Source organism: Bufo bufo, chromosome 2 (genome assembly GCF_905171765.1).
Source record: "Bufo bufo chromosome 2, aBufBuf1.1, whole genome shotgun sequence".
Taxonomy (NCBI): domain Eukaryota; kingdom Metazoa; phylum Chordata; class Amphibia; order Anura; family Bufonidae; genus Bufo; species Bufo bufo.
In genome coordinates this window covers 603,045,861-603,057,979 of record NC_053390.1, presented here as the reverse complement: position 1 = coordinate 603,057,979, position 12,119 = coordinate 603,045,861, and the positions used below count along the sequence as shown (strand labels likewise).

General features: G+C 43.0%; 1 protein-coding gene across 2 annotated transcripts in view; it reads left to right on the top strand.

Moving 5' to 3' along the window:
* The window catches only part of SEC24B (SEC24 homolog B, COPII coat complex component), a 75,145-nt gene that overhangs the window by 14,680 nt on the left and 48,346 nt on the right, over positions 1-12,119 (top strand). For both annotated transcript variants that reach the window (XM_040418379.1, XM_040418378.1), the window contains 7 exons: positions 2,519-2,602; positions 2,704-2,876; positions 5,191-5,375; positions 6,653-6,755; positions 8,137-8,263; positions 9,343-9,452; positions 11,647-11,759. In XM_040418379.1, the coding sequence (XP_040274313.1) occupies positions 2,519-2,602; positions 2,704-2,876; positions 5,191-5,375; positions 6,653-6,755; positions 8,137-8,263; positions 9,343-9,452; positions 11,647-11,759 (895 nt within the window). The remainder of the gene's footprint in view (positions 1-2,518; positions 2,603-2,703; positions 2,877-5,190; positions 5,376-6,652; positions 6,756-8,136; positions 8,264-9,342; positions 9,453-11,646; positions 11,760-12,119) is intronic.

Here is a 12,119-nt window from a genome sequence, read left to right as displayed (position 1 = left end):
TGCTGCCGCTCCGGCCCCATTCACTATAAATTCCCCTGCCGGAGCCTGCTAATGTGAAAGGAGCCTAACTTGGTAGAGTCACCATTCAGGAGCCTGGGAAAGACTTCTGTAATTGCAGGCATGGCCTTTTCAGTGAATGTATGCGTGCGCATCCGTATTAAATCATGCCTTCATAATGCAGATTCACTTGAGAGCCTTTTGCAGCTTTCCTGCTTTCCTTCCTTTTTCCTCTGGGCGTGTGCTGAGGGCTGTCATGGAAAGTGAACAGAAATCGGCTTAATAGAAATTGTAGCAGCATATTTTTACATGTGGGCATGATTGTGTATATGGTTGTATTAGTTTCCCCTTTCTAGCATCATTTTATATGATTATAAAGTCCATGGGAATCCCATGGACTTGGGTAAGATGTATTGCGGAGGTGGCTACCTCTTTGTCCAGGATTATGGATATGATTGTATATATACATGTGTATATTTTTACTTGCTTTTTTTCTTTTATTATTGCTGTCTGCCAGAAGTGCCAGGTACTGTTTTAAAACCTCTGCGTTTGCTGAGCTCCGTTATAAGATGCTGAAAGCCTCCACCTTGTCATTATAGGGATGTTCTCCTTTTTTAGTTTTGATAAAAAAAATCGGGTGGCTGACTTATTGGAGAGTGGAAACTAGATTACATGTTCACATTATACCGAGTAACCAGGAGAAAATAATAATCCCCTTCCACTGCAGTATAAATTTATTGGAGAAATAATATCTCCTGGAAATACACTATGAAAACCTATTTACACACAATCCTAATAACGATGAACACGGGTAGCACAATCCTGGTCTTCAGCGGAGCCCTCGCGGTCACGCTTGTAGTGCTATGGCCAAGTGGAATCCATAAAATAGCTGATAAAACATACCATATATCCTGAAAATGTCCAGTAAAATAGTCCTAATAGTTAATACTAGGTCTTACAAAGGTGAGCCTTGTGGTGATGGGTTTAGTTTTATATGGCTGCCTACACTATTAATGTCGGGTAGATTGCCGCCTATATAAATGGCTCCATAGCACATTCTCCAGACGCGTTTTCGAGCCGACCAGGCTCCCTCTTCAGTGGCTCATTCATTTTTCAGTCTTGCAGCAGAGTAATACCCATTGAGATGCACAATCTTTTCTGTAAAGGGGCCATATGGGACTTGTAGTATCCGTATATATTGCCTGATATTCAAAGGGAAAGGTGCGCTCTGTATTATGTTATTTTCCCGTACACTACTAAGTACTACATATCCCTTTGTGTATCTTCACAGGATGAAGTAACACTTCCATTGAACAGGGTATCCCCATCTCAGACATTGATGGCAGACCGCTTGGTCGGCTATTTTCAGAGTTTCCATAGCAGTGAATGGAGAGCATTCTACGCATGTGTGGTATGCTCTCCTTTACTTGGCGGACCCCATTCTGGAGATAGCAGAGGGTCCCAATGGTGGGAAGCGCATGCCATCAGTGTCTGAGATAAAAATTAAAATTAAAAAAATAACCCTTTAACCACTCTGTGTCAAACAATTCAGACAGCACTCCAATTTTTTATGATGCTTAATAGATTTTTATTGGCCGGACATGGTGGTACACAAATCAACGTTTCGGGCACATAGGGTGCCCTTCATCAGGAGCCGGCTCCTTCCCTGGTCGAGTGGACACTCTTTTGCCTGATGAAGGGCACCCTATGTGCCCGAAACGTTGCTTTGTGTACCACCATGTCCGGCCAATAAAAAATTGGAGTGCTGTCTGAATTGTCGAGCACCCACACCAGCTAGAACAGACAGAGTGCTGTGATCAACTAGTATTACCTTTAACCACTCTGCCTATGGAAGTTCAGAAATTGTCCAGCTAGATAGAGGCTAGATGACTGTAAGAGCTATTTTAAAGAGGTAGCCCCATCTCACAATGATGGCATACGGCCAGGATATGATGTCAGAAGAACAGAAAAATAAATGGCTCAAATTTGCAAAACTGATGCACAGGATATTTTTTATTTTTTTTTCCCCTTTATTTTCCTGTTCTTCTGACGGAAAAATAATGGTGATGTGAACTCTACCTTACCAGGGATGGACCTTGCCTGACAAGCAATGGACAGCAACTTAGGTGGAAGTGAGACCCCTAGTGGCCAAGACTTTGCAGTTTTTTGTTTTTTTTTTCAGGTAGATGCAGGCAGATTTTTTAAATGAAGTGATTTAGAAATTTGCCAGTTACACCATTCTCTATTAAATGAAATGAAATTGTGTGAAAGTACAGTGACTCTTGAAGGTTGCATAATTGTGCAATGTGTACTGTATAACGGTATCCGTTAATATCATGGTATCTTTTATAAGCAAACAGAAGTTGGTTAATGAATGCAAATTATATCACCGGCTCAAAAAAATAAATAAAATCCATCTACAGTTAGAAAGTTGATCTGTTTTGCGTGTGGTTTGTGGTCTTGTTAGATTGTGTGTGTGTGTGTGTTTTTTATTCATTTTTTTTTTTTTTTTTTTTTTAAGGCATTGATGAAAGTTCCTCCACCACCAGCAGTGCATCATCCGAGCCAAGAAATTTTGACGTGTTGGAAGGAGGAGGATACACAGGTGAAACTCTTTCTCCAAAGTGTCAGCCACGTGAATCATTTCATTGACCTCTTTATTTGGTTTTGTCACTAAAAGTTTTTCTGATTTTTGCCTATTTCTAGAGACTCCTGCAGCAGCAAACATCCAGCCTCCCGTTAATTCTGCATCTAGACTATCCAAACCATTTGGTCATGGATACCCAGCTCTCCAGCCAGGGTATCAGAATGCAGCAAGTCCCCACAGCTCCCAGTCAAGTACTCCTGTTCATCAGCCGAACTATCCACAGTATGCTCCTGTAAGGACTGTTTATGGGTTCGATGGCATTGTCTGTATCCCATTAAAGTTTATTGGTACAAACTTCTATTTTTGTGGAGTTACATACATGTAGGGAGTCATTTACTATCAGACTTACGCCAGTTTTCTGACGTATATCTGTTGCAGAGATTGCAGCACACAAATTTGATGCTGCTTTCTGCGACTATTCCCTGCTCACACCAGGTCTAAAAAAGGGGGCATGGCGGGGAAGGGGGCGGGGCCGGTAGGCCTGTAAACTTTAAGCCAGTAAGGAAGCTGTCTTACATTTAGACCGGTGGTGGATGCGCCGAAGTTTTGTAGAGGCCACTGCCTCTACATAACTTCGCCGGATCCACTGCCAGCACAAGTGTTATTGAGACCGGCATCTAAAACGCTGGTCTTAATAAATGGACCCCAGTAGTGCCTGTACTGCCTTTCCAAAGTAACGTGTTCCCGAGTGTCCTGTCATTACATGGTCCAGAGGCATATGGTCATATGGTTTTGATCCTTGGTTATGGATTATGCAGATAATCCAGGCCAAACGATGAGTCTTCAGTAGTAGGCCGACATTGCCTATTAAAGTTACATCATCTAGAAATGTTTTTCTGTCAAAGATTTGATCATATACTACATAAAAAGGGTCTATGCCGACAGTAGTACATGACCGAGTAGTCACCAGGTTGGTTGTCAGTCTGTTTTTTTGCTCTTTACAAGCCATATGTTTTACGTGCATCCAAGTCCAGTAGTTTCTCCTCGCACTTCTTTAGTAGGTTTCCTTTCCTCCTAGTTGGCTGTCCTGCTGCATATTCAATGAGTTGTCCTGCTTTATTGCAAACCGTTCAGACTTTCCATATTTCTGCTGTAAATATCTTTACTGCATTGTCAATTGATCAAAATAATGTGGACACCATTACTGGTTAGGCTGAAATAGTCCAGGGGTGGCCATGCAGATTTGCTCAGCCTCCTGATTTCCCCTGTACATCTGCATACATGACACAGTACACGTGTTTTCAACAGGGTGGGGGTTATATTCCATTGCCAGACTCATCTGAAACCAGCTTATCTCCTGTGGGAGCTAAGTATTGGGCCTCCTGAAGTCAAGCATACGCAGTTCTTCTTTCTCCCAACATATGCCATTGTGGGAGAGTGGGACTCGTCAGATTCATTGGAAGTGGTGGGGGGTTTGGCTGACTTTCCTCTATTGTGTAAAGGCATCCAAAACCTCTGACGTGCATATAGGTATGTGATATCCATAAAATATTGTTGGCACTAGTTCTATGAAACCACATTTGTAAAATTTCTGTCCCGTTATGACATCTAAGTACACCTCAGACTGATGCCCCTGTATAGGCATACAATTGCATCTGTTTTCCATTGACTTTCATATAAGGCCAGTGTCACACTGGCGTTTACTTGTTCTGGCAGGCTGTTCCGACAGAGGATCGGTACTACAGTGTACAACCGTGTGCTGCCAGAAGTCCGCCCGGCCCCATTTTCTATAATGGGGAGCGGCGTGGATCCAGCCAGAGCACTGCAAATATGGCGATAGGCGGCCAGACAAAAACCGCTGCGTGGGGTGTACACAGTAGTACGGATCCGGCAGGCTGTTCCCCTGCCGGAACAAGATAAACGCCAGTGTGAAAGTAGCCTAAAAAAGACAATAATACATTAGAAAAAAAAGTATACCACATATTATACCACAAATTGCGGAACGGGTGCGGACCCATTCATTCTCGATGGGGACGGAATGGATGCGGACAGTATTTCCGAAGCGCACCGCCGATCTTCCGGTCCGCGGCTGCGGAGAAAAATAGAACATGTCCTATTCTTGTCTGCAATTGCGGACAAGAATAGGTATTTTTATGGGGGTGCCGGCCGGGTGTATTGCGGATCCGCAATACACTACGGACGTGTGAATGGACCCTTAGGCTTGAAGTAGTAGTCACCTGAAGCTTAGAAAGCTGGACCGTGGTGCTGAAGCACATGAAAATTGCTTATCACAAGTTTTTGTTGGGATAATCTTTGGTTGGGTTTTCATTGCTGGAGTAGTCAGAGAACTCAATGCCAAGTGTTAACTGTTGTGGTGTAAAGCATGTCACCACTGAACTGTATAGCAGTAGAGATGGGTAAACACATGAGTTAAACGCTTGACTTGAGCAGAGAAGGGTATACTTTTCATGTTCCGCAAGCAACTATGGATGTGATGTTCAGATGTCCACATACTTGTATATATATATTGTGTGTAAATGTAATCTGCTGGGAAATTCTGTTGAAATAATTAAATGTATTTTTCTCTTATTTCCCATGTGTATTAGCAATACGGTGGCATGAATCAATTACCAGCTTCCCTAGCAGGATTAAGTCTACAGCAAGCCCAGCAGCCAGAGAGTCTCCGACCTGTGAACCTTATACAGGACCGTAATGTTCTTCCTGTGTCGTCTTTGCCACCTCCAGCTCCAAATCTCAATGCAGACCTTAAAAAACTAAACTGCAATTCAGAGTAGGTAACATGTGCGGAGTTATATCTGTGCTGTTAGCTGCGGCTCCCTGAGCTCTCACCCCAGGGACCATTGTGAATAGCAGTCCTGTAATTGTTTTCCTTAGCGTTTCACCCGCAGGCATGTGCCTCCAAAATGTACATGCACATCAGTTACTATTTTCTTTCAGTCTGTACATGGTTAGTTTTCACCTATCTTTCGGGGGAAGGGGGGGTAAAAACCATTATTATGCCACAAAGTGGCAACCACGGGTACCACAAAGTGGCTTAGTTTTGCAGCCATATCTGTTGTTACCTAGTTTTCGGCAAAGCAGTGGCATAGACTGTCTAACATAACCGGAAAGGGCAACTCATTTGAGGAGATTGGTAGCAAAATTTCATTGCAAAGTGCCCCAAAAAAAGTGGTGTGCCCCATCCAGTCCCAAACATTCTCGATGCGGGAGGGGTCTGGCAGTTGAGCTAGTCGGGGAAGCTGCAAGAGACCCTGAAGAGCACATTGTGTAACGTAGGCACTGTGTGGGAGGGCGTTATTTTGTTGGAACACCACATCTGAGTAGGACTGCTTCCACAATGTCCTGGACATACTGGAGGCTGGTCAATGTTCCTTCCAGGAATATCAGATGTTGACCATGGTATCTAATGGTGCCCCGCGCCATGACATCTGGTGTTGGTACTGTGTGTCTCTGCACTATGCAGTAGGCGCTTTCCAGTCCCCCTGCAAACTCTGATGCAGAATCTGCTTTTATCGCAGAACATCATCGTTTGCCATTGATGACAACCTCAGAGTTTTCAGGGGACTGGAGAGCTTCTACTGCTATCATGCCTGGTGGAGAGACACTGGTTCTTATTACTTGCATTTAGCTAAATGAATGCTTTCCTACTATATGGTTATTGTTGTACATATAAACCAATTAGATACCTTTCTGAGTATACACTGGGGCGGATTTACTAATCCTGTCTAATATTTGGACATTGTAAACTTAGGCAGGCAGTCTAAAGATGTACAAAATTTCCCAAAGTAGCTCATGCTGGATGATACATTTGGTGCCCATTTGAGACATTTTGATCTCGCTACAATTTTGGTGCCCATTATTGCATGTTAAGCCATGCCCCATTCTCAGTAAGCCGTGCCCTTGTTGCAAGAGGCACAAATAGTGTCTAATGCACCAATTAAACCAGGATGCTGACACATTTAGTTTAGTAAATTCTCCATTTGTGGTGTTTTTACTGCTAAAACAAAGTCTAGCATCAGGCCAAGTTCTCTCTCTCTCTCTCTACAGGTTTTTTAGGTGCACCCTCACAAATATTCCACAGACTCAAGCTCTTTTGAACAAAGCAAAGCTCCCCCTTGGATTACTACTTCATCCTTTTAAAAGCAAGCCGGTAAGGATTTCTTGATAATCCGGAATGTCAGGTTTGTTATTTTTATGTATAGACTTAAAGGGAACCTGTCACCGGGATTTGATGTATAGAGCTGAGGACATGGGTTGCTAGATGGCCGCTAGCACATCCGCAATACCCAGTCCCCATAGCTCTGTGTGCTTTTTATTGTGTAAAAAAAACAAAAACAATTTGATACATATGCAGATTACCGAGATGTGTCCTGTATGTGAGATGAGTCCAGCGTGAAGGAGCCCAGCACCGCCCCGCATCCTCAGAATCTCCTCCTTGCTCCCCGACGTCAGAAAGCCAGAGCGCTGTAATCTCGCAATGCGCAGTGTCATCATAGTGTTCCTTCCATGTGCTGGCATCAGCCTCAGGGAAGGGACTGCGCATGCGCTAGCTTGTGCATCGCGAGATTACGGCGCTCTGGCTTTCTGACGTCTGGGAATAAGGAGGAGATTCTGAGGATGCGGGGCGGTGGTGGGCTCCTTCACGCTGGACTCGTCTCACGTACAGGACACATCTCAGGGTAATTTGCATATGAATCAAATCTTTTTTTTTTTTTACACAATAAAAGCACACAGAGCTATGGGGACTGGGAATTGCGGATGTGCTAGCGGCCATCTAGCAACCCATGTCCTCAGCTCTATACATCAAATCCCGGTGACAGGTTCCCTTTAAAGGGGTATTCCGGTAATTTGAAGTAGAATAGGGGATAAATGTCTGTTTGGTGGGGGACTTACCAATGAATGGAGCAGCAGGTTGAACATGTGCAATGCGCTGCATTTATCTCTATGGGACCAACGGAGATAGCCAAGTACACTGCTCAGGCATATATAACAGATGAATGGAGCTGTAGTGTGCATGCTTGACCTACCACTATCATTTTGGGGGCCCTGTGGTGTGCTGGGCCCCTGTTCTTGTGATTGGTGGGGGTCCCAGTGTTAGAATCCCCACCAATCTAATAGTTGACCCTTATCCCATGCATACAAAATAATTTCAATTACCAGAATGACCCTTTAAATAAATTGTATGGGTCTCTAAGTATTTATGTTGAAAGGCCATCGCTATCAAATTGGTGGGGATCTGACTGTGCCTCCACAGGTTAGTGGTGTGAGGTGGTACAGCATAAGTCAGGGTCATCGATTTCAAGGGAATGGGATAAGGCTGCAATCGCCTGCACCTCGGCTATTGTAAGTAGATATCGCGCAGGTAGATGGACAAATGTAAACCATGTAGAGGTCTCGTCAAGCTGATCGGCAGGGGTGTTAGCAGTGAAACCCCCCACCAATCTGATACTAAAAGCCTGTTCTGGGGATAGGCCACCAATATTCTGATCCCAGAAAGCCCTCTAATGCATTGTCTTGTTTGTATTATTTAGCGTATCCCCACTATATCCCCAAGCTCCATTGTGCGATGCAGGAGCTGCAGGACATACATCAATCCCTTTGTATCTTTTATTGACCAGAGAAGGTGGAAGTGTAATCTTTGTTACAGGGTGAACGATGGTAAGTATGATCATCATTATATTTAATGCTAATTAAAATACTCTGCAGAATAGACAAATTTGCCCTTTGCTTGAGGTTTATCCGTCCTGTTTTCCATATCACGGATTTGGTCCAACCCTTGGATAGGATTTCAAGATTTCCAGATTACAATGGGCTTTTGTAAGCTCGGCACCGCAGACAATGCCAGTCTTTGACTCATTTCTTTGGCTGGAATATCACTCTGAAAATTCCAATAAACTAGTACACAGCATTTTGGCAAGTAGATTACTGTAGTACATGCAGTGATTGTCTAGAAGCGCCTCTGTACAGTGCGGTACTACGCGTTCTTTTCTGCTGTTGGCTGCCCTGCTGAACACCAGGTGAGGGCGACTCTTACGCTGTGTGTACTGTACAGGACCATAAAGGATGTCCTGTCCTCTACACATAAAGCGACTTCCAGCCTCCTGCAGCTATTTCGGACTTGAATTTAAAGGCGCCTTTACCCAGGCCGACACTGGGAACCGTTCATTACCGATAACTGCCTGCTCATCAGAGGAGGTGAGAGCTGCATTTACATGCAGCAATCACTTCCACTGTATGGGGACAAGAAATGGCTGCTGTGATCGCTCATTTCCATAGAGAACCACTGTTTAGAGTCAGTACAATCGCCTGCCCAGAAATGATGATGTAGGTGACCCACGCCAGCAATGCTTTCACCCGATGACTAAATGCTTGCTCGTTTATCGGGTGATGGACGCCACCTTTACACAGGGCAGTTATCAGGAATGTTCTTTCCTGATAATTACCCCCCATCATTGTCCTGTGTGAACCTTCAGGGCCTCAGTTATGGTGCTGGCACACAGTGCAGTTCTGACATGCATTCAGGATGCCGTTTTTTATTGTAGCTAGCGGAAATTACTTAAGTCATTCCCACTATGCAGAACATCAGGGTGTAACGAGGCTGCAAAAATGGCCGAATTGAAAACTGCATCCCGAATGCTTGTCAGAACTGCACTGTGTGCCAGCACCCTATTTGCTTGTTGTTTTTTTACTTGGCCTTTATTGCCTTTTAGTATAACCTGTGATATTTTTATTCAAAGTTCCAGAAGAGTTTATGTACAATCCAGTCACTCGATCCTATGGGGAGCCACATAAACGACCTGAGGTGCTGAACTCTTCAGTGGAATTCACTGCTTCATCGGATTACATGGTAAGATTGTGTTCACCTTGCTTGTAATCCAGCTCTTGTGCATGATATTGTATCTGCTTTCTGCAAAGTGATGGATTCTAATTAAAATATGGTTTGTATGGATTACTAACCCAGATGTGAAATGCTAAATACATTATTGCACAGTGTTTTATTTTAGCGGTCACACTTGAAAATATAACTTGTCCCCCCTGTAATTCTTTACTATAATCGCTCCATTACTCAGGCCGTTACTTGTCCGTATGTCCAGATATGGGTTCCACTCAGAACCTCTTCCCCCATCAATCCCATAAACCTTGACTAGAGCAGCAGGGTGCAGGCATGAGTATCACTTCATCCAAACTACTCCAGAACAAGAGGCATTGTAGGGGCCCCAGTGATTATACATTCATTACTAGGTTTTTCATGGGATAACACCTTTAATTGGGTTTGTTTTAATGTTTATATTCCATAAAAACATGTCTGCTTTCATGGATGGAATGAAGATGACTGAGTTTTTGTGTAATAGGTGCATGCTGTCAATCATCCTTTCCATTTTGTTATAATCTATTAGAAATTATTAAATGCAAATGAATTAATAAGTGGCTCCCACCCTGGCAGGCCTGTCATGTCCAAAGATTACATAGTTGGCCATTCATATGAATGGGCAGCATGTGATGGCACATTTCCCTTGTTTAGTGAAGGGGTCGTCTTCCTAAGCAGAGAAGTTTAATTCAGTGTCATTATGGTGTTAGTAGTATTTGGTAACTGCAAACGTTTTTGGCCAGTAGGCTGGTGTCACACAGACATTTTTATTTTTTTTCTTGTTTTTTTTTTTCCTAATGTTTTTGGTGGCTGACATTTTTTGCAGTGTTTTTTTAGGCAAAAAAGTATTCGTATTAGACATTACACCGTTTTTGTTTTTTTGTTTGTTTTTTTTTCCAATCTTAAATGTTTTCCCATAGACTGTAGGGGGAGAAAAATTGGGTGACTAAAAAAAAACACTAGAATTTCGTAGATAAAAAAAAGTGTGGCAGCATATTCTGGAATTCTTACTAAACCCTTAAGCTTCTTTCACACGGGCAAGTTTTCCGCGTGGGTGCAATGCGTGAGGTGAGCGCATTGCACCCGCACTGAATCCGGACCCATTCATTTCTATGGGGCTGTGCACATGAGCTGTGATTTTCACGCATCACTTGTGCGTTGCGTGAAAATCACAGCATGGTCTATATTGTGCGTTTTTCACGCAAACGCAGGCCCCATAGAAGTGAATGGGGCTGTGTGAAAATCGCAATCATCTGCAAGAAAGTGGGGATGCAGTGCGATTTTCACGCACGGTTGCTAGGAGACTATCGGGATGGAGACCCTATTATTATTATTTTCCCTTATAACATGGTTATAAGGGAAAATAATAGCATTCTGAATACAGAATGCATAGTAAAATAGGGCTGGAGGGGTTAAAAAAATAATAATAATAATTTAACTCACCCTAATCCACTTGTTCGTGCAGCCCGGCCTCTTCTGTCTTCATCTTCATCTTTGCCTTGCACAGGAAAAGGACCTGTGGTGATGTCACTACGCTCATCAAATGGTCCGTCACATGATCCATCACCACGGTAAAAGATCATGTGATGGACCATGTGATGACCGCAGTGATGTCATCAAAGGTCCTATTCTTCAAAGAAGAAGACAGAAGAGAAGCCAGGCTGCACGACCAAGTGGATTAAGGTGAGTTAAAAAATTTATTTTATTTTTTTAACCCCTCCAGCACTATTGTACTAAGCATTCTGTATTAAGAATGCTATTATTTTCCCTTATAACCATATTATAAGGGAACATAATACAGTCTACACAGTCTATTTTGGGCAAATAAACATTTATTTTGGTTTATTTGCCCAAAATAAATGTGCTAAACTTTCAGTTTTTGCACCTCACTCCAGTCTTGTTAAGTGGATGTAGTTATCCGTTCAAGCTGATTTACGCCAGATTTATCAACTGCAACTTTTTAAAGTAACACAAATGGTCACAGTCTTCATTAAAGAGGTGGTGTAGAATGTGGAGCAACATCTCAAGACAGAAGTGTTAGCTTTTTGTGGTATTTGCAAATTACAGCCATGCGGATGCCTGCAAAACTGACTTAAAAAATTCCCTTCATGACTATTCTCCCCCCTTGTCTGTCTTCTCTATAAATGATTCTTGTTTGTGATCTTCTCCATAGCTTCGTCCTCCACCTCCAGCAGTTTATCTGTTTGTTCTGGATGTATCATACAATGCTGTCGAGTCGGGATATCTCCAGTGTTTCTCGCAGTCACTTTTGGATAATCTAGACAAGTACGTATGGCATTGGTTCTCAATTTGAATGACTGTAAACCTCGCTGAGGAACCCTTAATAGGGTCACTTCACATGATTTTGAAAAACATGCTTAAAAAAATCAACGTGTCTTTTTTTCAGCACGGAATACACGCTTGTTTTTTTAACCAATGGGTTTAATACAAAGCTGAATTTTCAGCTTGAGGTTTTTGAAGCAGATCTGCGCCAAAAAGTGCGGAAAATGCACAAAAAAACGCTTGATCTTATTTGGAGCCGTTTGTTTCTGCTCCCTGTTCATTTCAGTGGTAGATTCAGCGCCGATTCTACCCCAAGATAGGAAATGCTGCTTCTTTTTTACACGTGTAAAAAAGAAGCCAGTG